The sequence below is a fragment of the Anser brachyrhynchus genome, assembly GCF_964034855.1.
Source record: "Anser brachyrhynchus genome assembly, chromosome: 12".
NCBI classification, from domain to species: Eukaryota; Metazoa; Chordata; class Aves; order Anseriformes; family Anatidae; genus Anser; species Anser brachyrhynchus.
Window position 1 is genome coordinate 16,609,962 of NC_137707.1, and position 25,947 is coordinate 16,635,908.

General features: G+C 39.9%; 1 protein-coding gene across 12 annotated transcripts in view; it reads right to left on the minus strand.

Moving 5' to 3' along the window:
• CHD9 (chromodomain helicase DNA binding protein 9) overlaps positions 1-25,947 on the minus strand; it is a 94,353-nt gene that overhangs the window by 55,296 nt on the left and 13,110 nt on the right. For 9 of the 12 annotated variants that reach the window (XM_080551863.1, XM_080551860.1, XM_080551864.1 and 6 more), the window contains one exon: positions 21,495-23,098. In XM_080551863.1, coding sequence (XP_080407989.1) covers positions 21,495-22,931 — 1,437 coding nt within the window. In that variant the 5' untranslated portion in view covers positions 22,932-23,098. Of the gene's footprint in view, positions 1-4; positions 21,441-21,494; positions 23,099-25,947 lie in introns of those variants that run through there. The other 3 variants (XM_080551859.1, XM_080551853.1, XM_080551852.1) reach the window with 3 other exon arrangements.

Below are 25,947 nucleotides of genomic sequence, written 5' to 3' on the forward strand. Positions count from 1 at the left end.
TTACCCTTCCTCTTGGCCTCTTCACTGAAGACATTTTTGGCGTCAGACAAAGGCTTGCCCTCTGCTTTTTCAGCACCCCAGGCAGTGCTCAAGAGAAAAGCATTGAAAGAAGATTGCTAAATGGCCTATTTAGCAAGCTGCAGCCAAGATATGCACAACCCTCCACAAACACACATTGGGATTTATCAACATATTTCTCCCTTGGCAGGCGTCCGTCCACCGATCGTCCAACTCAGGTAGGGCACAGCCCGCCTGCCGCCCCTCAGCAGCGGGGTTTCCACCAGGGCCGTAAGCAGATAGCCAGATTCCAACAAAGCACAGAAAGAAATGAATGCACAAAGCATCAAAATGCATCAGCATGAATATTAGAGATGTCGTTAAAAATACTGACTCCTTCTGCGGAAGTAGGCCAGCAGATGGTGCTACCAGTTATTATTCCATTAGGCTCTGCAATTTAACCCCCAACGGACTGCTCTTCCCTACATGTGGTACAGGGATTAACTCTTCCCCTTCCACCGCTCGCAGTACACCGCTGCTGTGCCTTGGTTCGGGCTGGAAACGGGGCCACGGACTGTTTGTGGGGCCAGTGCTTCCCTGAAGCGCTCCAGGTCTCACATCGACGCGGGGGGTGGCGATGCACACTGCACTCAGAGCCTCGGGCCTCAAACCCAGTTTGTCCTCCGACATACCTTGCTCTTTTTTTCCCCACTTCCAAAGGCAGTTCAGCACTATAAGCAAGCAACAGTGACCACGTAAGGGCTCGCTTACAGGCTTCGCTGCTTCCTACAGAAGGAAGAAATCCTGAACTGGATCTCAGCCTCTCCCCCGGCCTAGGTCTATGCAGACCTTGTGGTAAGGGCCCCCTCAATTACATGGGACATGGCTTTATGGAAAAGTCCTCCTTATTTTAAGGTTGTTTTGAGTGCTATTTTAAAAGATCAGACGCATTTTTACATGTGTTCTCAAAGAACACAAAAAGGTTATTTTTTAGTAACTCTCCAGAGTTATTTAACCCACCTTTGTCATCACAGCTATTTCCTAGCAAAGCCTCCTTTTATTTTTTTCCTCCTCAGAAGCCCACTAGAGAAGAATCAAGAAATAGCTCAGGATATGATTTCTGCTAGGATTTTGACTGTTAAGACTAGGCCTTACACTTGACCAGGATTTTACTTCTATTTAAGATTCACTTCAAAATGAACTTCAATTGTCCACTAAAAACATTAGTGGTACTGGTACATGAAATAATCCTTTAGTTAACAGTATCACCTAAATCCAGAAGATATTTCTGCACATATGCAGCTTCACTACAATTATTAAATTTTAATTTTGCTTTTAGAACTCTAGCCAAGATGCTTCCACATTACTGTTATGCAATATCTAACAGAAACTGCCGTCATTTATCTTTCAGAGTTACCATTTCGTAACTCAGGACGATGCTAAATAATGTACTATTTTAGTTTTTTGAGATCAGTTAAACAAAAAGAAGTTTCCTAAGGCACTCACAGTATGATTTCAGCTCTAAGCCAAATACTACTGAAGTTAGTACAGATAGAGGACTTTTAGAATGAACGGATGCCTTCCTGAACCATTCTAGGGCTGGAAACAAAGAAGTGTGCCTAATAATTAAGCGGGCAAGAATAACCATGGTAGCTTTTGGGTAATTCTTTTGAAATCCTCTTCCTAAGTGTTTTGTTACTTTAAGATGAAATTTCTCAGGCTACATCTCCTCAGAGCTGCCCTGCAAGTTATTCCTCAACAACTTGTTTTACTTTCTTATTGTAAAATCATGAGTATGCTGGACGAGGCTACTGTGTGTTTTAATTCCTGGGGCTGGCCCACTGCTTTGTGCTCCATACTATTCCTTCTGTTTTTAAGTTACATCTCCTGCACTCCACCAACAGTAAGCTAACTGTTGGTTAGAGGACTGAGAACGTACTCTTTCGGTTTTGCTGTGCCATTTCTAACCATACGGGAATGACACTGACGAAGATACCGGAAGGCACCAGCCAGCCATTCTAAGCTAAATAAAGCCGCAGTGAAACCTGCATCAGGGAAGTCACCATCATCACAAAAAACAAAACTGGAAAGCAACACAACTGAGCTGAGATTAGAAGAACCAGAACTACCCGTGCATTACAAAGGACAATGTCTGCATGTACTTAGCAATCACAGCGACATAAAGGATCTGATGCTGCAGAGGTCTTTTATTTTGATTACCAATTCATCCTGAAATAAACTCATAAGCAGTTATAAAATCATGCACACTGGAAATAAATTCTGAAAGCTACACAGCATCCACAAGAAAAAGGACAAAGCCTTTTGCCAAGCCAAAAACACCCCTTCCCCCTCGCTCAGAGGGGACGCTGATCAAACACCCTAAAGGAGCACGTCCTTTTGCCAGCGGCTTACAAACCTATTTCATCAATCAGCATCGAGAAAGAAATGCTTAACTGACAAACGTGTAGGAGAAGGTGGAAAGAAAAACCCTGAGGCAGATGTCTTTAAAAACTGAATATTTCGTTTGGAAAAATATGCTTTTAGTTTTCATGGCTGCAAAGATAATCATCCCGATAGAACCGAATGTCAACCGATGCGATGTTGTCTTGAGCCTGCACGGAGCGAGCTCCAGGGTCTGTGGTGCTGCTGACAGCCTCGGCGAGGAGCAGTGCACGGACACCACCGAGCTCCTGGCAGTTCCCTGCTGCTGCTCTGAGAGCTGTAGCAGCAGGGAAATGTGGGGAACCACGTCAATCCCGTGTCAACTTCACGCTGCCGCCCACTAAAGCCATTAGCAGCAGCAGGTACGGGCTGCCTGCTGGTCACGTGGAAGAGCTATCCCTAAGAAATATAAAGGGTGGAACAGATAAAACGAGAGCTGTAGGCTTCCCCACATATGCCCTGATTCACAGCTGCCAGCAAAGTATCTTCTCTTCAGCGGCATTCAAAAGACACTGACGTGCTGTCTTACAGGGGCAGAAGGTATTCTACATGTCTGACTGGTATCTTAATTAAACTCACGTAAAAACAATCATATTACCAGATGATACCCAGAAACAATCGTGACAGCAGTCTTCCCAATACCTGGGAATACTCTACTGAGGAGGCTTTTCACAGGAAGGAATTTCTGCAACACTTCAGCGTGGCTTTCATCAGCCCAGCGCTTCTCTGGCCTAACAGCATTTCCCACAGCAAGGACAAACCTCTGTGCTTGCCTTCCCCCCCCCCCAAGACCTAAATGCACTTTAAATCTGCTCCATGACAACACACAGTTTCTCCACATCCCCTGAGTATCACTACAAAGGAAGTGTCAAGAAGAAAAAAAGGAGTTTAACATAGCAGAAGCTTCCATCTCCTAGAAAACCCTCCCAGGCCCTGCCTTACCTGCTCCACGAACAAGGCGTTGCTTCTACTGTAAGAAACCCTGCTTGGCGGTAGGTATGGCCATCGTGCTGGAGCAGTATGGCTCTCCCTTCTGTGTGCACAGAGTCTTTAAGACCAAATTTCTCTCTTGAGTTGTGTCCATTCTTGATGTACTCTAAGGCCTAGTGATGCCTTTCCCTGGTATTTTCATTAGTCACACATTCCTGACTACAATTATATAACCCCCTTCCTTTTTTTTTTTTTTAAATAATTATTTTCACTTGTGGATCAGCTCACCCAAACAGCAACTACCACTACAAAAATTATGATCCCAACCATCCTAAAAAATAGAAAGCTAAGGGTTACATTTGCAATGCCTTGAAAGACTCTTCCTTCTACTGGCAGCAGACATCTGCAGGAAGATGCAGAAGATCTGCAAGCACAAAGTACTGTATGGCGAGAGCATAACAAGTTCTTGCTAGTCTACCAGGTCATTAGGCAAATCAAGATGACCTTGACATCTACTGCACTGAAAGCAGCTAAAATTAGCCACCTGGAAACCTGATCTTCATGCATTACCACTTCATCATCTTTGTCCCTGTTTATTACTAAACAAGGAATCCCTTTGTGCATGTCAAGCCACCAAAATAGTATCAATATCCCAGCTGTGACACAAATATAGGAAGAATTGTATATATGATCATGATCAGTATCGTTTGTATTTCTGTTCAAATTAGACTGTCGTATATTTTCATATTAGAATCACATCAGAATTCAGAAACTGCAATTGCTTTAAGCTATCCCAGAGAAAACTCTTAAAGGAACATACATTTATCATTTGAATCACAAAACTGTATTTAGGAATGCAAATCAAAAAATGCATGAACTCAGTTCAATGACTTCTGAATTCCATTCTAGTATTCTAAAATCTTTTTCTCTACAGAAGCCTGCATAATTAACTCTAGTGGTGGTTTTATGACAGTTTTATAATCAAAAAGAAATCTATTAAAAAAGAAGATACCAGCTCACTCCCTGTACAGTCTATTTGTAGAAGATCGCTTACAAGACAAACGCGTCATCCCACGTGCACGCAGAATCCTTTGCTGAATGGCAATTCCAGAAGAGGCAGTGATTTGTCTTTTGATGACTTACTGTGACAAAAACTTCAGTTAAATCAAGCTGCTTCCACACAACTGACAGAAAGATCATCTAAACATGCAAGAGGGTTTCTTTTCTCCAGAAAACCTTTTTTTTCATCCCCTTCGGAGTTCCTTCTGACTTGCTTGTTATTTTCTGTTCAAAAGTTGCCCCATACCATTTGTTGGGATTGCTCTACAGAACTAAGAGCACTGTTGAACGAAGATCCATGGGGTTCTATAATTTTTCCTTCCTTTTTGGTGTATATATGGAACTATTAGGAGAGTCAATGCAACATTCTAAATTGTGATTCTTTTGTTATGCTGAGAATACTCCGCACTCTGCTTGTATCTTATTATCAGCTCTTATAAATGATTCAGTGTTTCAGGGTTACAGAATTTTAAGACATACATATATGAAACCTAACCCAGACTAACATTGAAGTGTTAGACAGATTTAAAGAAAACAAACAAACAAACAAAAAAAGATACAGGAAAAAGAAGTACCTTTGCTGTCTCCCATATTTGTTACCTGTAATGTTGATAAATGGATGGCTGACAACTACAGCAAAGTGACAAGCCAACAGTCTGTGTCTGTGTAATAGTCACTTTTGAATGTAAATTTGGCTACTGTAGGTCATACCTTACCACACATTTAACACTAGGCTTATGATAAATTTTAAATTTACGTAGAAATGAAAACGTTAATGTAAAGGCCAGCAACCTTACTCATCTTCCTAGGAAGAAAGAAGCAAGTGCTTTTCATGTCACACACGCATACTAGCAGGTTGTTGCTGCAAAGGCAGCACTGATACTAGAGAACGAATCTGTAGTGTGCATGTCTGTGTGTGGAAGATTTTGTTTGAACAGAGACATTTTGGGGGCTCAGCACCAAACACGGAAGAATTGTTTTTCTGAATATTCAGTAGTGGTATAAAAACTGTCTCCCAGTATATCTTAAAGGAAGTACTATGTAATGGAGTGTATTAAACTGCCAGGAAATGAAAGAAATTGAGAACTTCATCCTGCTCACCCTGCCAAGCTACTGCACTGGATGCGTGTCAGCTTTCAGTGGCCTAGAGTGCTGTGCCCATCACGTACCGATTTCTTTTGTTCTAGTCTGTAGTACTGAACACAGCTATTTGGAAAATGACATACAACACCAACAAAACCAACTTCCTCGGTGGCATTTCTCAGGTGCTGTCTGTCAGTTGCTGAACTAGTAGCACTGAGTACTTGCACTGATCCCAGGCTGATGCATGGCATGGTTTTTGCTGCAGCCACAAGGCGGGCACCCTGCCCGAAGTACCGCTGCAGTCAGCGTGAGCCTCAGCGCTGCGCTCCTACGTAGGAAAAAAGGTAACGATCACATTCAAGTCAACTGGACTTGTGAATGCACTGTAGATTTGAATTACTAAAGTTCAGAGCAGTTTTGGAGCCATGCCATACCTCTGCAGATTTTCTAAAGCCTCTAATGCCAGTCCTCTGGATCCAGAAGTCTTAGCTTTATTCTCCCAAATACATGAATGTTTCCAATAAAAAAAGCACCTCTAGTTGGTTTCTTTCTTACACTCTCGACTGATCTTACCTGCCAATTTTTACAATTATTTAACTTCTTAAAAAGTTTACTTAACTCAATACTCTATAAAAGGAATGTCACATTTTACCTCACTGGTTTCAAACAAGACCTGTGCAAGTATCTGGAAATAGACGTGTAAGATAACTTGCCAAATACTTACAGACAAGAAAATAACACAGATCCTTCTGATTTTAAAGAGACTGGGCATTAGAGTACAAAACCCCCAAGCAAAGCCCTACAAATGTATTGATCCACTGAAATCTCAAAACATCAAAGATATTCTTAAAAAGTACAGGTAAGAGGCAGCTTCGACTGGAACATACTCCTGGTTTTGCAATAGGAAAACTTTTATTTAACAGGTCAAGGAAGTCCAACAGCTTCCGTAACAGTGTGGAACAGAATGCTGCAAAGCAGCAAAATGGAACAGCTCTCTCCAACTTATCTGTTTTTTATTTTATTTTTTTAAAGTCCTTTGTACTCCATAAAAATATATTATTAACCCAAACTGCAGTGATTTTTAGTCTTTCATCACTGAACATGGGTTAGTTAAAATCATCTCTCATCCAGCACAAGCAGTGCTTCAAGAACCTGCTAAGTAACAATACGGGAGCAAAGCAGAGTAAGCTGTTAACTTTGTTCTGTATGAAACTATTCTCTGACAAGACTGAATTCAGTTGAATTTTACATTATATTGCAGATCCAAAGTACAGGGACTCCCTGTACAGATATTACAGTAAATATAAAATGCTGTTAGGGAAGGTAAGAAATAATTCTTACTGTACTGAATGTAAGCTTTTCTTTAGACAAAAGTACTATAACATCTCCGATTTCAAAAATGAAGAAAGCTTACTAAGCTTGTGTTCTCTGTTCAAAAAAAGTAGAAAAAGATTACACTTTATTTCCTAACTTTCATAATACTGATAAATGAAAAACAAAACCACATCACAAAATGGAAGCAAGCAACAGGAAACCCCTAAATGACTTAGCTGAAGGGTGGTTTGTTTTTTTTTTTTTCTTCCCACAAGGTAAGTCATCTTTTCAGACATTTTCCTGGAGTTATTTTTGGAGGCTTTGCAAAAAGAGATAAATGTACAAATACATATTATAAAATTTCATAAACAATCACCACCAAAATAAATACACAAATAGAAATTAAATTCTCCTCCAGGAGAATGATTCAGTATTCCCTCTTTCCTGTTTGCAAACACAAGGTCTCTTGAAAATGTAGCACATAGCAACACAATGTAGCAAGTAAAAGCTTACTGTGGAACATTTTCTATTCCTGCTACTATGTGCTGAATTGCTAAAAAAGCAGCCTGGTGGTACCACGAGCAAGGAGAGCAGGAATGCCAGCATCACAACTGTTCGCTGACAGCAAGCACTCTGCAGGCACCGCCAGACCTGGTCGCACTGCTCCTCATCCAACACATCCCGTGGCAGCCAGAAACCTAAGGCAGCGTCAATAATCACACATTCTTTGACTTGTGTCTTAAAAGAAAGATTGAACGAAGAATTTAAAACGTTCAGCAAGGTTGCTGCCCAGCTCACAGCTGCTCAGTTTTCCTCCAGTTTGTTTTAAAAAAAGCAAGGCTACACGACCACGTCATACCAGGTTGTGCATTTACGCCTCCAAGTTCTCAGTAATTTCTAACCCATTGATCAAATTTAGCCAAATTAGGTACATCTCTGAGATAGCTTGCTTTGGCATGAAGCACACAGGATTTAAGCAGAATCTGAGGCAAGGAAAACGAGCTCAGTCCTCCTTAGACCTCCGAGCATCCACTTGAGATGCTCTAGGTGTTGAGACCACCACCTGCAAAAGGCACCCCTTGGACACCACATCATCTTCTCATTCTCCCCTTTCTCCCTACTCCAACAAAAGAAACCTTCAACTTCCCTCTGCTAAAGAGCAGTCTTGGCAATTCTCTAAGCAGTCTCCTTGCTACCTTCCTCCTCTCCCCCCTTTCCTAGAAGCCATTACAGTGCATCAAAAGGAAAGAACCACGGATATCCTGTTGGGACCCAGATTTCTTCAGCAGCTGTTTGGTCTGAGTGGCCAAAATATCCATCTTTTGCACCCGGCTTGTTACTCCTGTTGTAAATTCAAGCTGAGCAGCGTTTACATCACCTTGAGTTTTCTGTAGTCTTCCTTCCCACCGGCTCATCGGAGCACCTTCAACTTGCCCAACTGACAGGACAGTTGAACTGTCTACGTTACGGAATGGCTGAACTCTTGTAAACAAGCAAAGGCTGTAGAGCGTACAGGCCCATTTATTACAACATTTAAGCTATTGATCCTGTTGTGAAGGCCTAACTGATATAAGCATAGTATCGCTCTCTAGAATTAACACGATTGAAAAGGAACTTTTCAATGTATAAATTAAAACATACCAATTCTGGAGATTCAAGAAAATTATATATTCACAGAAACACAGGGTTTATCACTCCTCCCTCTCTCAAAAAAAAGGTTTAATACAGGAAATGTACAATTTAGGATAATATATCATGAAAAAAATAATTATTTTCTGTACCTGATTACTTAAATTTACTTCAATTCTCTATGCATAATAACAACATAACAAAACAAAGAGGAGAGTGCTGTAGTTAGTTTCCTATCAGTTTCAGAAACTACTACTTTATACACTTTTTTTCTTTTTTCTTTTGATGTTTTCTCTCTCCCACCCTGAAAGGGAGATAAATTCACAAGTTTGGCTGTCTGAAGTCAGGAAGAATTCACATGCTCAGATTTAAATGCAGAGGCAAGTCTGATACAGTGGTCTAAAACTTAATCTTGGTTTTTTTTTTTTCTTTTTTTTTTCTCTTCCTCCCAGAAAGGAAGTTAGTCTCCAATGGGAAAGAATCTTTCAGAAAGTGCCTGTCTGGAAAGGAACAAGATCTGCCATAATGCAGCAGCTTACTTGGATGCCTTATGAGTCAGAAGAGGAAGCTAGCTAAGCATTTGCATTTTTCCAAAACTGCAAGAATGATCAAAAAGCAAAACAAAAAGCCAAAATAAAATCCAAGCTTGTTTTTGCTCAGAAACCCAGAAAGCCTTTTAGCGTTCTGTAATCAGAGTCTTATGAACAATAAATTCAACCTCTACCTAAAAAAAGGTGAAAAATTAACACCTGAAATAAGATACACCCCACCCACAATATACGACAAAAAGACATGTTGCACACAGAATACACTGAACTCTTCAAGTTTTCCTTTTCACAAAAAGCTTCCATTCTTTTTTTTTTTTTTGTACACTATTTTGACAACGGCTCAAATAAGCTGGCACCAATCCACTGGAACTCTGTTACTAACCAGCTCAAAGACCATCCCTTGCAAGTCTATCAAGCAGATGCAGGCTAGTTGTTCAACAGCCCAACTTCTAGGTGTTCCAGAGAAGAAACCACTATAGCCAACCCACAGGTAAAGCAGAACAGCAATCCTGACCCACAGCATCTATGTGCTTTTGTCCAGGCAGCCAAGTAATAGAATTTAAGTCAATGACTTGATAGCAAAACAGATGGGAACTACTGTGTGTACTGTGAAGCAAACACTGTGAAAACTGAAGACACAATTACGTTTGATCATTGCAGCCATATGCACTTAAAGACATATCTATCATTTGCCATTTCTGTGTATAAAACTAGCCCACATTAAAACTGACACGAGGGCGGGTGTTACGAAGGTGTGCGAACTCAGGCAGGTTGAATATGCTGAGGCAGCTTTTATCCAACCTTTTCACTGCAATTTAAACAACACAGGCGGTACTCAGATTAATAGCCTTCAGTCAACTTCCATATTACTTGAAAAGTATTCAGGTTTGGGCTACTTGGTCTTATATGAAGCCATTTTGTTTCTGCTTAGAAACTATAAAAGACCACAAAACCCTTAAAAATGCTGATTTCAATGTAAAACGACAAAGATTTGGCTGCGAAAGCCTGCCGAAGAGAGAAAACAACTACAAACAAGGGGAAAAAAAAAAAAGAGCTCTCCCCCTTGCCACTTTGCCAAGTTGCTACCTGCCCACTCATGTTCTAAGTTGCCGCCACTTCTGTGCTCTGTCAAGAGATTTTCTCCAGTTTTTCTTTACCAACCAGAGGGAGGACAAGGAGACCAAACAAAAACAACCCCAAGCCATCCAAATAATCCCCCCAAAAGAACACGAGGAGCTTTTTGATCACCTTGATGATCCACCCCAAGATCAGCTTCAGCACACCTACCGCCAGCAACCAGCACGGCCTGCATACAGCTAGCAGCAACAAACTGGGCGGCGTGAAGGGTAGCTGCTTCTGGTCACAACTCCATTTCACATCAAGTGCTCCTTTTCTACACCTTTTGCTGATGTGAATGGCCTCATAAGAGAAGATTTTTTTATAAGTAAAACCCAATCCCCTTTCATCCTTATGAAAAGGATGCCACTGTTTCCTCGCTCTTCCCCCCAAAGCCCTCAGGTTTGTCTTTTGTCCCAGAGCCCGAGGCCTGTAAGCACTGCAGCCAGGCAGCCGCTGGCGAGGGCGGCAGACACAGAGCCGTCCCCGCTCTCATTTCTGCACTCTGCTTCTTCAGCGGAGCCACTCAACCTGCCGGGGCAATGCGAGCGAAGGGCAGGAGGCAGCAGCTCCACCGAACTAGCGCGGACCTGCCCACCTCTTGTCTCCACACCTCACCGCAATTACTGACAGAAAGGCACGCTGGGCTAGGCCCCAGAAACAACTGCGGATTAAACGAAACAGACACGGGTTCTCTTCCTTCAGATGTTTTAACAGCGTGGCTTACCTAATTCAACTCAAATTTCGTAATGCATTGAGTGCAGCCTTACAGTTCACTTGGGAGGCGAAACAAACCAGCTTATTCAGAACATGAAGGCTCCTGGAACTGCAACTGATCGTTGTCTCGGGCAATGTCAGGAAATGATTCTGTGATAGCGCCCTCTTTTTTTATTATTATTATTTAAAAACGGCATGTACTTTCACTGCTTGTTGATGACAAAAAAAATCAAGTGCTGTGAAAGAGATAACAGATGTGAAAAAGATATGATTTGATTCCACATGAACAGGAAAATACTGATCATAAACTATCTGTAAATTGAAACAAGCTACATCTTCAGAAAGTCCTACATGCAAGACCTTTTTATTTACAAATAGGGAGTTTATTCATTAAAAGCACTTAAGTTTAAAAATTCACTCTATCTGTGAGCATGGCATTTTTGTAGGATTCCTTGATACCTAACAGAGTAACCAAAATGTCCTCAATGCTTGCAATTTCAGTGAAACAAAAAAATGAGCATGTTATGTACATTAGAAGATACTGACGCAAACTGGGAAAAGCAATTTATTTTTAACATTACCAGCTAGGAAGTCACATATCATTAAAACCAGTGCTGACTGCACAGCATATTTCCATTTAAATCAAAGGGGGACATACTTCTTCCTCTTCAATTCAAACTAACTTGCATATCTGCCGTGTCAGCTTCAAGGAATTACTTTGATGGCTTTCTCTGCCAAGGTGCTAGAATATCCAATGTAAAAGAAGAGCACTTTAGCATATATATAAGCCTAACGAAACTACTCCTGTTGCATACAGGTTTCTCAAATATTCCTGAAAAGACCTACTCCTCTCAGTGAATAGGGAAAACCAGACACCCATAGAAAAGGCATTTATTAAAAAGAGGTGCTGGTTTGAAAACAATGCTCACAAGTTGAGGGATACTATAGGGGATCAGGAGGATTCAATTTCACGCAAAGGAAAAAACCCAGGAGGGAAAAAACAAACTGTTGTTTTCCGAGAGGGAGAGGGAGAACATAGCACCCAAGAGCTTCACTTTTAACCACAAAAACCAGTAGTGAGTATGAACTTTTGGTAGGGACCAAACAAAGTTTTAAGACAGCTCACTAGAAGGAAGCCTAGCCGTCATCTTCTATCTCAGCCAAAGCTGCCTGTTTGCACAAGAGACAAGACTAGGTGTAGGGCTCAAGACAAATGAAATTTGTATCATCTTTAATGGAGTCAACAGCAACTGCTGTTAACATACATAGAGTGACAGGCTGGCTAAAGATGGCCGCGTGCTGCCAAGGACATCCTCCGGCACAGCCAGGAGCACCAGCACCTTCCCGCCTCTGTCCCCGACCAGGAAGGTTCACTCACCACGTCCCCAAATCTCCCAGAGTCAGTCAAAGCCCACTCACACTTGCAATTAAACTCTATTATAAAGTGAAAGCGCCCAGCAGGCCGGCACCATAAAACATGCCTCTTGTACAATATCAGGAGCTTGATCAGATTTCATAGTAAGAAGTGACTGCAGGTGAAAGAATCCTCCACGGGATAACAGCAGTAAGAGCTCCAACACAGAAACTTCAAAATAAGTTTGCCTAATCTTTTTTCAAAATTGTTCTTACCAATCTTATAGACAGTAAGACACGCTTCTGATTTTGCCTCTGCTTACTTAAAATAAAACAAACTTTAGGAAACTTTGTTAAGCTTGTATACATAAATCTTCTCTCTATGGAATCCTACCAACAATGAGAAGATGTTAAGGCACCTTTCCCTATCCATGTAGGGATGCATATTCGTGTCACACAATGATGCTTTCAGTCATGCCACTTAGCTTCCTGGACAGATCTCATTTAAGATGGCTATAATTGGCAGGACTTTGAAAAAAACACACATTAAAAGCCACATAAAACAGGGAGGTGGGGGGTAGAAAAGAAGAGCACATATTCACGTCACGTCTAGGACATCACCTCTTAATTCTGACATGATTTTTATTCCAGAACAAAATCCCCAAAGGAAGAGATAAAGCAACACTTGGCCTGTAGAATAGGAACTGAGCTCCCATACATCAACAATCCCTTGCTCAAGCATAGGCTAAGTGATAATTTCAACAGGATAGATACTGCTCTAGTCTGAATACGCAGAACTCAAACTTAGATTTTTACTGGTGAATTTAATCATACTAAAACCAAGACAGCACGACTTAAAATCAGTGGTCCCAAAGTGTAAAGCTTGCAGAAGAATCACAACAATACACAGACCGTCGAAAAGCTGGCACTTCCCGCTGGGTACTCCTCTCCCATAATAAATCATGACAGGCCAGATGTTAAAACCATACTTCAATTTCACAGCTCCATCTGAGTATTATTAAACCATTCAGCACTGTAACACTTCCCGACTCCAAAAACATTTTGGAGAGCATCTCTGAGCCTGTGTGCACAGGGCTCTACGTTGCGTTTAAGCAATCCCTGACACAGTTCTGTCTACAAGTATGAATGCTGAACTGCAGCCTGGTTACCTGCCACTTGTTAATGCTACAGCTGGAGAGAAAGGCTCCTGGAACCTCTGAACAAACACAGGGCTTCAAGCCTTGGGTTACAATTCAAAAATTCTCTTTCTGAAACAATTTTTCCAAGTATAGCAAAAGAAGCGAACAAAATGCTCAGAACGACAAGAACTGAGATATCTTCTTCAACATTAAGGGCAATACTTCTTCTTTCCAACATATAAACTGAAACTCAGTTGTGAAGTTATGAATATCTCCTAAAGCAGGTATTTCTACTAATCTATGAAACTAGTTTTGGCTTGCTATTCAATAGCATTTTCTATGCATATACAGTATGCTACTAACACAGAAATTACCTTACAAACTCCTGAAAAGGCACTACAGAGAAGACTGGAACATTTTCCTAGAATATACATTAAAATGCTAGCCTTCACAGTAAGACATCGAGAGAGCAAAAAAACAAAGTGCAAGCACAAGCTAAATAACCCACGCAAAAGAAAGCCTACCACACTTATGAAAGAAACATGAATAAGTATACTACAAATTACACTATGTTCAAAAAATATAGGACTTGTCAACTGTTCCTAGCCTAAAGCTATGTTCCTAGACTCATTTATCAAATTTATTCAAATCAAAATATTAATTCTCAGCCCCACCACCCTAGAAACCCACTCACTTGTATTTACTTTCTTTAAGAGTTGCCAAATTCAATCCACTCTCAGCACATAAGGATAGACACTGCCTTGGGAATCCATGCAACTAGGAGCTTGTGCAAATTTTTTATCTAGATAAACTACAAAGTAAACAATACCCCTCCAGTTCTGGAAGGCTATTGAGTGGACGAAGTGCTGGGAATTGTTTTGGTTTCTCTATATATTTAGACTTAACATTACAGCTAAAAGAAATTGTAAAACCTGAGCGCACGTAACACACTGACACCTGTATAAAAGCCACATGAATTCCAAATGTACTTAAGATTCTTTGGCTTCAAAAGCAGGCCACTGGTTAACATCTTTAAAAGCTCTGCTTCTCTTTTGGCAGTAAGATTTCACTAATGCTTTAGAAACACGGTGATTTTCTACAAAATGTCTCAAGGTGAAATGGTATTCTGGAAGTTTTGGAGGTAAAGCTAGGTCTTAAGCCTTTTGGAAAAAAAAAAAAACAAACCAACGTATCAGGCTTTAGTTAACAGCACTGGACAGCTAGTCACCACCAGTAGCAAGGGAGAGTCCCCCCGTGAGCCCACTGATGTCCTCTGAGCATCTGAGACGCATAACAGCACGCAGTTAGTTGCCTCACTGCAGCACAAGGTGCTTCCCAGCTCATCACGCCTTCCTCTCCCACTGCCGCTGTCTCTAGCGTATGCAATTTTGTCAAACTACGCAGCAAACCAAGTCAGCAACTTGTATTCTCGAGAAACAGCTCTGGCAACAAAAAGCCATTTCGCAGCTCCTGAATCAGTTTTGCAGTTCAGTTCACAGCACAAATGGTTGAATTAACACATGATGTAAGAAGGGAGCTTTTTCCCCATAAACTTTTTCCCTTAATCTAATGATATTTTAAACAGACACTGAACTACTGCTTCAACAGTCCACAGTATGGACTGCTGTCTTTAAAACTTGTCTTGAATCGTCCTCTATTTCCCTTTTTTCCCCCCTCTCTAATTAGGCACCAAGCTCAGACACTGAGCTTGCACCATTGCATCATTACTCGTTGCTTTACAGTTCTTCAGTGTTAACAAGACATCTGTTTGCACATAAGTATTTAGATATTCAATCTTACTTATTTGTGCATTTTTTTAATGTCATCTATTTTACTTCTGTCAACCTGTCTCACCCTGCTATCTGGAGGATTACCCCTGTAAGCTGAGCTAGACAGAAGCTTCCTGCCTGTGCCTGCCACCCATTGACAACTTTTTATGAAAAGGTTTCTCTTTTGGAGCATTTTGAAGACAATTATTACAGTCATTTAATGAGTGTGCAATTATCTCAGGAAAGATTACATTCTTAAATTGTAACAATCATTACAACAGCAGGTATTGCTTTTTAAATAAGAAATATATGCAAAGAATTGGACAGCCTAATTATTTGACAACTGAGGAAGGTTCAGAAACTTCAAAAAAAATAAAAAGCATTAGCAACAGCTAACACAATTCAAAACCGAGAAGAATGATTAAACATTTTAACTGATGGAGATGGTAGCTACTGACAAACTCATAAAGCTTTTAAAATGATATAGCAGATAGCCTGGTACATTTTTCCAGCAATTCTCTCCTTCCCTTGTTATGCAGCTGTATTTCCTAAAGAAAAGCAAGGCAAATGAAAAAAAAATGGATAAAAGTTAAATATAACAACAAATATTTATCAGTAAATGTGTTACAAGCTCATTTCATACACATATTTCCTTTCCCCCATCCTATGGGATTTCTCATTTTAAAAAGCAAGAGTATAAAATGCTTACCTAAAATTTGGATAAAATATATAAAAACTAAAATTTTTCATATACATCCAACTATAAAGCTAGCAAAATATTGCTGTCTTGAGTGATGAAGACATCTATGGCAAAAAGCCATAGATTGGTTTTGAAACACATTAAATACAGTTATAATCTGAAAGAGTTTGCTCATTCCAGGAACTGTGCTACTCAGCTCAGAGATGATGCCCTACTCATCTCATTAACTCTACACACTTGACACAGCTTTGCCACTTTCACTTCCTCCCATTTGTGTGGGCCCTTCTGAAAATAGAAAGCAAAAAAGCAGGAAAATACGGTGCGAAAAAGGTCAGTGGAGGGAGTACTTTGTTACTTGTACAGACATGATAAACCTGCTAGGTGCTGGGAGATGACAACTGAATTCTGCTGCCTCACAGTGGCAGTCAATTTATTAAGCTGCTACAACTACAAGGAAGGTGAAAATTGTTCCTCAAACAGAGAAGTAAATCCAGAGCACGCAACTCCTAGAAATGTTTAAAAGGCAAGTTCAGACAGATTTACATTTGTTAACGTGGTGACATCACCCATAAAATTAACCATAATTAAAAGGAACGAGTACAATATAAATACAATGGATATGCTTAACAGCATTTTAGAAGAAAATGAGTTTTTTAGGACTCTCTTTGGGGGGGGGAAGGAAGGGCTTTTTTTAAAAAAACAACACACTTGCAGATTACAAGCTAATGCCCCACCAAATACAAGTGCTTTCAATACAACAGATGTCTATATTTCAGTTTTCAGATAATGCAAAATAGGGCAAATTTTGAGTCACGGATTTTATTATGCTTAGTCCCACTGAAAACTGTCATACACTGCTTCACAAACAACGTTAATAACAGCATCATAATTTTACAACATGGTCTCGTAAGAACACTTAAGAGCAATAAGCTTACTATGCAGAAAAGCCGGTCTCTGCTATGAAGAATTTAAATACGGTCCCATCAGTTCAGTATTTGAAAATATTTCTCATTATGGGCTCTCTTAAAAGTAAACTACATGGAATCTGAGAAATGCACTCTGAAAAATACTCTAGCCTTGATTTCTATACGTCTTCCTTAAGTGCACGTTGCAATGAATTGGCTTGTTGGGCCAACCGTAACTACCTGAGACAACACATCACTGCTTACTAGGCATATCTTTCATTTGAGATCTGATATATGAATAGAACGGCAATCAAGACCAGAGAAAGAGGTTTTTGAGTAGGATAATCCAAGGGATATTTGCGAAACCAAATTTAGAGCCGATACAAAAGGGAGGCAGCTGCTAACACAGATGAAAGGCTGTGACCACAGACGACGTACATCTCAGCGGCACCAGAGCCTCTTCCCTGCGCTCTGATCAGGTGAAAATTCCACCTCCAACGATACCCTCATGTATGAAGTTACACCATTCTAATATACGGTCAATATTTCTTCCTAAGCTTTCAACAAGGGCAAGACAAATTCTCTCCAAAAGCAGCGTCACCTGTTGCTCTGAAACAAGCAGTAGGAAAGCACGCACTTGCAAGCAGAAAAGCACTTTCAGGTTTCAAGTCAGTTTCAAAACAACAACAAAACAAAACAAATGCAAACATGTCAGATGCAAGATACTGGACTTCATGAATACACTGAATTATCAAGTTAGGTGCCAAACATTTAGTCACAAAAGGGGTAGAAAAAAGATTCACCTGATACCAAGAGCTGAGATCAACACCTTATCATGTAGCATTTGCAATCATTAATAAAGTATTATTTTCCAGCTCAATCTCCATTAAGCTTTGAGATATGTGGCCAGAGGAGCACCGGGGTCCCCAGCCTAAGAAGGACGTGGACTTGAATCAGGTCCAGAGGAGGCCGTGAGGATGCTCAGAGGACTGGAGCCCCACTCCTACAAGGAGGGGCTGAGGGAGCTGGGGCTGCTCAGCCTGGAGAAGGGAAGGCTCCAGGGTGACCTTACAGTGGCAACTTTCTCTGAGGCCACTATGAACTTCAGAATATCACTTCAACTTCCTTTTTTTCTAAGCATACAAAACTGAACACGGACGCCTATATTTGTCACCTTTTTTTTACACTCATGAAAAGCAAAGAGAATATTTTCAAAACAGTTTTAAGAGAAGGTAAAAAGATCAGAAGCGTTATATTAGTCAAAGGTGAGACTACACGGATCTCCAGGGTATTCCTTCACTTCATTTCATTCCCATAATCAAACTATGATGAAAAATGCATGATGTAAAATTAAGAGGCACGATATATTTACAATTATAATCTAATTACAGCAGGCATAGAAAGTATAACAGCAGCATAAGACATTTTAGATTGTTTTTAATTGTGCGCTATTACACTGAACTATTAATTTTTAAATTAATTTGTACTGAGAGAATAGCTTTACAAGTTAAACTGCGATAAGCATGCTTCCTTTCAAACAACAGAATCACAAGTATTTAATCTTGTCTCATTTTTAAATGATCTTAGTATAACTGCAGTTGGGGATATTTGGTTGTCTAATGTTGGGTCCACTCCAATAGCTACAGTTCATCAACTACTTCATAAAATTTAAAAATAGTTCTTTTTCAAAACCCCTCAATCATTATCAAAGCAAAACTGCTGAAAACAACTAAATCCACTAGTAATTGTTTCCTCCAGTTGCCATACTATTACTAATTCATATTACGTACACTGCAGGCTCAGAGAGACTTGTACATGGTTTGCTCCTGTCGTTCCCCCATCGATACACTCCCTGCAGCTGTATGACAGCTCTCACTGCACAACCAGTTTCTGGAGGAAACACTAAACATCTCTTCTATTACATAAGCTTAAGGTCTGAAACCAATTTATACAATTTATTGCATACCCTATAATAATAATAAAAAACAACCCAGTAGCTTATATGCCTACCTGTTTTCTGCCAGTGTTATTTCAAAGTTCCAGGAAGAAGTAAAAGAGATGAAGTAGAGTTGAAATCCTGTGAAGCTGCACTGTTCTCCAACCGCTACCAAAACCAAAGCAACCCTCCCAAACACCTAAACACTCTCTACAGGCCTCAGAACTTTCCCTCTGTTCCAGCTTATAAAACAAGGCGCTGAGTGATGTCAGCAAGGCTGATGCAGTCTTAAAAAGGTTCTGATGTACGCTACAGAAAAATTACAGCACCAGAAAGTGTCCTGAGACCTACTTTTCACTGCCTGGCTTGTATGCCGCACGCTCCTCACAAACTATCCCAACACATGCATTTCTTGCCACCGCCACTTTTCCAGGAAGCCACATCCCGCTCACGCTTTACCCCAGCATACCGATGGGAGACCCAAGGGTGCAGCTAACAGCTCTGGCTTCTGCCCTGCAGCCCCATGGCAGAGAATTTGGGCTCTGTTGCCTTAGCAGAACCCAGAAGTACCTCAGTGCCCTACCAGTCGCCCAGCTCCGTGCCCCTGTGCTAGGGGCTCATATCGGACAGAACCAACACGATGAGCCACATAAGCTGTGCCCTCCTCTCCTCACTCCCTACCCCCCAAAAAAGAAAAAAAAAAAAGCACGTTAACACCAACGGGTCGCACTACCGCATCATTCGATCCATCAAGCTCATCTTAAACACACTGCTGTATGCATATTCTAGGAGCAACAGGCCAGCACTACACCAACTGAAGTGCCAAAAGTTTCGCTCGTAGGAAATGAAAATCACATGCTCCATGCACATAAGCCCAAGTTGTAATGGAAAAGTCATCTACTGAACCAGAACCAGAGATGCAAAGTGTGAGACCCTCATCTCTCCGCCGATGCCATGAAGCGATGGCACGTCTTACAATGCCTCCTTCACAGGACACGTGTCTTGCAAGCTAACTAAAGCAAGGCTCAGCCATTGAGTTCCTTTCCTTCCCAACAACTCTTCCAACAGGACACCAATCCATATTGTAAGGTACAGAGTGCATCAGTAAAGAGAACACAGAGAAGTAACACAACAGTTGTAGCTTTTTAAGGCCACATGCACGTACGTATTTGATGTTAGTTGCCTCTATTTTGAAATGCACAGATGGAAAACCAGAAAACATTGGTATTTCCTCTCTCCTTTCCCAACTAGAAGCTACATTCCTAGTAGAATTTAAAACAACAGTTCAAAAAACTTCTCATTTTTACTGCTCAGATGCACACAGACTTGAACAGACATCCTCATGCTTTTGGAAGCCCCAGATTACCAGCAAGAGCGGCTGAATATGTAGATGTATCATACAGAAGCTGCAGCTCCTTCTGCCAAACCATGAGTAGGAGTTTCAGTCATTCCTGTCAAATCAAATTTGGGCCTGAAGCTATCAAGCAGTACCAAATGGCAACAGCACTCAGGAACTAACTTACAGCTAATGAAGGCAGTGATGGCACTCAAAGCCTTAACAAAGGAAAGCCACTAAACCGGTCTCAAAAATGGCAGCACTGGCTTAAATGACTTAAAGATTTTAAATAGTTCTTTGTATATTTGGTTACTACATCTCTCTTTATTCAAGATATAATTTTTTTTGAAATAGAATTTTTTTGAGATGAAAATTCCTGCAATCTTGCACACAGTGAGGTTTCCAATAACTGTAATCAAAACAAATGATTTTGCTGGTTACAGAGTTGTGAATACAGAACTTTTACTGGCTTTTTTAACAGATATTTGTTGTTGTTGTTAATTATTGAAAAGTTCAGCTACTCTCAGAAGAGAACAAAATACCAGTCTATACTTCAATTTATTACTGCTCACACACTTCAACAAAAGACAAGGTGACACAGATGAAGATAGGGGTCAGTGTTTGGAGAAAAAAAATAAAAGAAAAAAAGAAGAAGTTAATATCTCAATCAATTAAAGCTACTTGAAAATTCACTAGGCTCACTAGAGAAAACATTTTAAAAAAAGTCTATGAAACCTTGCATTTCTTATATTCATGTCACTGCAGGATTGTTTTTCTAAATTCTTCAATGTTCATACAACTTTTATCTTTTCAGATAATATGAAAAGCATTGTCTGCAAAGTTAATTTATCTTGTATGCCATTAGAACAGTACAAGATAATTTTTATGCTTTCATGTCCTCCATACCGAGGGCTTTAATACATGTAATAGATGCGGATGTTATTCAAGAACTACTGCACATTTTTTTCTTTTACCCAAAAGTAATGAAATAAATAGGTATAGCCTTTTCTATTATTGCTAATCATATAAAAACAAACAAAAAAACCTTGTATTTTTAGTTAATGACAATGAGCACAGAAAGTTACCAAATGACCAAAGCCATGCAACTCCTGCAGGAAATCAGCCACACCAGTACCTCTTATTAAAGCTCTTAAAAATATGCTGCTATGAGTACTTTAAAAGACAATAAGCCATGATATTTACACCTGAAGCATAAAACAACAGTTCTTCTCTGCTGTACTTAGAAAATACATGCAGTAGGAGGACTGGCTCCATTTCCTCTGAACAAATACCTCAGGTCATATAAATTTGGTTTACTACAATGGTAAGAAAACAGAAGAGAAAGCAGGCTTGCATCAAAAGTTTTTTCCATAAACCAAGAGTTACACAGACTTCTTGAGGACCAATTACCAACAAAAGGTCAGAGCCTCCAGTCACCCTGCTTTGGCACAAGTACCAATGCCAGAGCAGCCAAATCAGGCCGGGCAGCTCAACCCCCCCATCCCCTAAACCCCTACATACCTGTCCTTGTAAGGTTATACGACTTCTCTCTTGCAGATGCTGACTGGAAACTGCAGAATGCCAGGGATGAATCTGACTTTGCGACTGTGCCCGACCAATATCAGATGCCTGTGTTACTTGATGGGGGCTTATATGGTGTTCTAGGTCATGCTCTAAAACATGGCTTGTGCTATCCTGAACAAATGCAGAGTCATCAAACTGTGGCAGAAGATCTTCCTGAAGGAGGTCGTCTGGGTCAAGTCCTGTAAACGGTTCGTTTGGAGCCTCAACTTGATGAAGTAAGTTCTCATCCAAAGACGTAAAACCATTGCTCTCAATAGGGTCTGTGAAATGGCTTATCTGAGAAGCAGAACCAGCAGAAGCTGGAAAATTAATATTCACAGGAGAAAGTTTTGAACTACTAAAGTTGCCCTGAGGATGCGCAGAATGCAACATTTGAAAACTACTTGAATTCAAAGGTGTATTAGGATTCAACATGTGCTCGGTTGTTTCTTGCTTGGTCCCTGTTTGAGATGTAAAGGCATCGCTTCCAGTGAAGTCAGAGATAGGGTGTGTCTGCTGGCTACTAGAAAGAGCTGTTGTAGACTGAAGAAGGCTGGTAGGAGAAATGTGGTTATTAGAGTACGAATAAGGAGATGAAAATTGTTGGCTATTATTGACAGAACACGGAGTAATAGTTGGGGACTGTCCATCAAAAGTTCCTTCTTGATTCCCACAAAAATGTATTGAAGCACTTGCAGTTTGAGAAAACTGTTGAACAGACAGAGGCTGCTGTGAAGTTGAAGGATTAGAAACTGGAGGTGGGTGGTTAACATTGACTCTGTGAGAAGTAGATACATTAACTTCCAGGAAGTCTTTTGGCTGACTCAGAGCATCTTGCCCCGTGTTGTTCCTGCTTTGTTGAGATCGTAGTGAGGCACACTGATGCTGCGGTTCATTAGCCTGAAATAAGGCAAAGTCATGGTGTGCTACAAAGCTTTTGTTTTGCTGCATAGACTGAGAATGTCCTTGATGAAAGGGGGACCCATTTTGATTCGAAACAGTCGTGGCAGTTTGGTGACCCCACATAGGACTACCATCAGCCACATCTGGAAACATCCCATTAGACTGTGTTTGTGGATGAATTGGTGAACAATTGAATTGAGAGTGTGGCGATAAGACGTTGTCTGCTGAGCTATTGAAAGACGTACTTACTTGGTGAAGTTTCAGAGAATCATACTGATTCAGCGGCTCAAACTCACTCATCTTCTGTTGATTCTGAGCATCTTGCACATGGTTCAAGGAGTCTATGTGCAAAGGTTCAAATTCTGCACCTAAATTCAATTCATCAACAAGTGAAACAGGTCCAGGTTGAACAAAGGCATCATCTGACAAACCTTCTAAGGTCTCACTAAAAAGATTGGCATCATCAAAAAAATCCATCATAGGATCAGTCATCTTGGTAGGTCTGTACTGCTAACTTCTCTCAACTCCAAAAGGAGTCAGTTTTGGCTCTCTACAGTAAACAGAAACAGATTACATCCAGTGGTCACCACCTTATCCAAGGCATACCAGCATCCATTAGTGCTTCTGATGAAATGTTCGTCTTAAAGTGTTAAAGCATCCTATGGGAGAGGGGAAAAAAAGAGAAGCATAATAACACATAATTGCTTTGTATTTCATTCCTCATACCTCCTTTTCCTTCCCAATATTTCTATGGATTTTTGATATTTCATTCATAATTTTAATAATTTAGGTAAAGCACAAATCACTTAAGAGTTATTTTTTGCTTTTAGCAGATGTCCTCTACAGCTCTTATAGTTTAAGCCTTATGCATTTGATGCTTTAAGTATATGGGTTTCAAATTGTTTCCAGTTTGCTGTTATCTAAGCACAAATTCAGGTTCTTCTATGCCATTTTCATTAAAGCTACCAAATTGTAACAGACTTGTTTTCCAGTAGTCCAGAAGTAAAATTCATTTGCTTATGAACAAATTCAACAGAATGACAACTTCCCCCATACCAAACACCTTCAGACAGATAAGCCAACACTAGGATCCATAGAGATAATGTATTTTACAACAGTTTTAATCAAGGTGGTAATGTTTCCCAATAGAAAGTGATCTAGTAAGGCAACTATTTATATTTGATGGAATTTGAATGTGTCATCTTGTAAGCATTTTAACTATAATTATTTTTCAGCACTTTTATTAAAGGATCCATCTTCAGGTACTTCCACGTCTGAATTATTTTACTATTGTAGCTAGGTAATTCAACTAGGCTACACCAAGATGAATTAGATGAGCTCCTACATCCTGTAGTCACTAAGAGATATAGAATAAAACAGACCTACTAAACACATGTATTTTTCAGAAAAGTACCAAGAAAGATGAGAAAAGATCCCTATCTACATTTCTCCAAACCAACACCTCCAAAGACCTGCATTGTTTTCAGGCTTTTGTAGCATTTCTAATAGAATCATCTCTCATCTTAGGATATTTCAACTCAGAAGATAAGTTGGGGGAAAAAGTTATTTTAGCTAAGAAAAGAAAACCAAGTAAGATTAAGTACAGGGAAAGAATATTGTAGCCACAGAACAATCTAATTTAAGAGATGCCCATCTGTGGAAAGATGGATGGAAATTATGGTAGTTGTGTAAAATGTCAAGTTCCAGGTTATCAAGGACTCAACTGTTAAAAACTCAGGTTTGAAGCCTGTATCGAGACTGAGCATAACCATCTCATCAGACTGCACGTAGCTCCTTGGTTATGCCCAGATAGACTGTTTCACTGTGACTCATAAGGAAGGCTATTAAGTTTGTACTAAAACTTGAAAAAAAAATTACTTCTGTCTTTAGTGATATCGATACAACCAGCTGTACAGTATTTTTATGTAGGGTAAGTGATGTACAGTTCAGCAACTCCAAACTAACTATTATACATGCTCCTGAGTTTAACTATACAATAGCCTAGAATTATCAAACAGGAGTAAAAACAACCATTGAAAAAACATGCACCAGACAATCTCTTCATGTTTTATTACTGAGTAACTTAAAAAAAAAAAAAGGAAGAAAAAAAAAAGTATAATAGCAGATATCACTGTCGTCATGGCTCTGTAACTCTGAGCTTGTGTCCTTGTGTCCTGGCAATTTTCTTCTTTGCTCAAAAGACAAGAAATGTTTCCCATCTCTGTTCTTCCGACTTCTTTTCAAAATAATCAAAAAAAGGAAGAAATAAAGAGACTACAAAACTCTTCTAATATAAACAGCCCTTTTAAGATGCAAAAGTTTTATAAAACAAGTCTTCATAGGTGTGAAAAGAAAAAGTAACCTGAAGACGTCAGCTTCAAGGACCCACGCAAGATGGACTTCCAAATGAGAAATCTGAAGGCTAGACAAATGAGACACTTCTCCAGGCTAAATAGATACATGTAAATACATCATGACAAAAGCTTTTATGTAGACAAGAGATGATCAAGTGGGAAAAAATAAAAATAATAAAAAAAACACTATTTTCAAAAGGATGCCACTGTAGATGGCCTGAACACAGGTCTGTTGCAAAGACACCTTGTCTTTTGATCAGAGAAGCACTTTCACACTTTGCTTTTTAATTCACTGTCCATAAAATGCATCATGTTTCTTCAGCCCAAAGAAAAGCATACCTGGGAACTTCAATAATATCTAGCCTTGCACTCAGTCATCTTCAAAACCTACTCAGTGACTGTGCTTTTTGTGTCTCTGTTGTACTTAAATATGAAAACATTGAATGCTCAGCTTGCAAATCGTGAAGGCACATGAAGGCAAACTGCAGCACACTTCTGATTAAAACTGGCACATAAGCATGATTTTTCTGTCCCTACCTTGAAAAAAAATTCCTACCTTCTCACATCCATTAACATTAAGATTCTCACATGGGAACTCTTTCACATGCTTTAAGTGCTTCTCTTCCCCTATTTTGCTCCCTCTTACATAGAAAATGATAGCAGCTACAATTAGGTTTTAGCACGCTTTTATCCAGCCTTTTCTTTTCCCCAACAGATCTCTTATACCAAGTTGAATTTTGGACATTCTTTTACCTTCAGCTGGCAAAAGAGCATTTTAGGAAGTAAGTGTTTCTAAGACTTTCATCTATTGTACTTGACAACCAGAAGTTTAACAATGCAAGTGCAGACAATATAAGTATTTTTCCAAAATCCTTCTCACTCAAGATAAGCTCCTCTTGCAGTCACATTCTAATCAGAATGGGGAAACTAGTTCTGAATCCCTATTCAATGAAGCAAACTACAGTAACAAGAGGCAGAATGTAAAAAAAAAAAAAAAAAAACAAATCCCACCCAAAATCCCAACACTGTTTTGTTAAAACTACTTATTTCCCATCAAGCAAACACTGTTACAGTTAATAACTCTATTTTACAGCAATCCAGTTTGATTTCTCTTCATAAATAAAATTCAACATCTGTGTGCCCCTTATATCCCG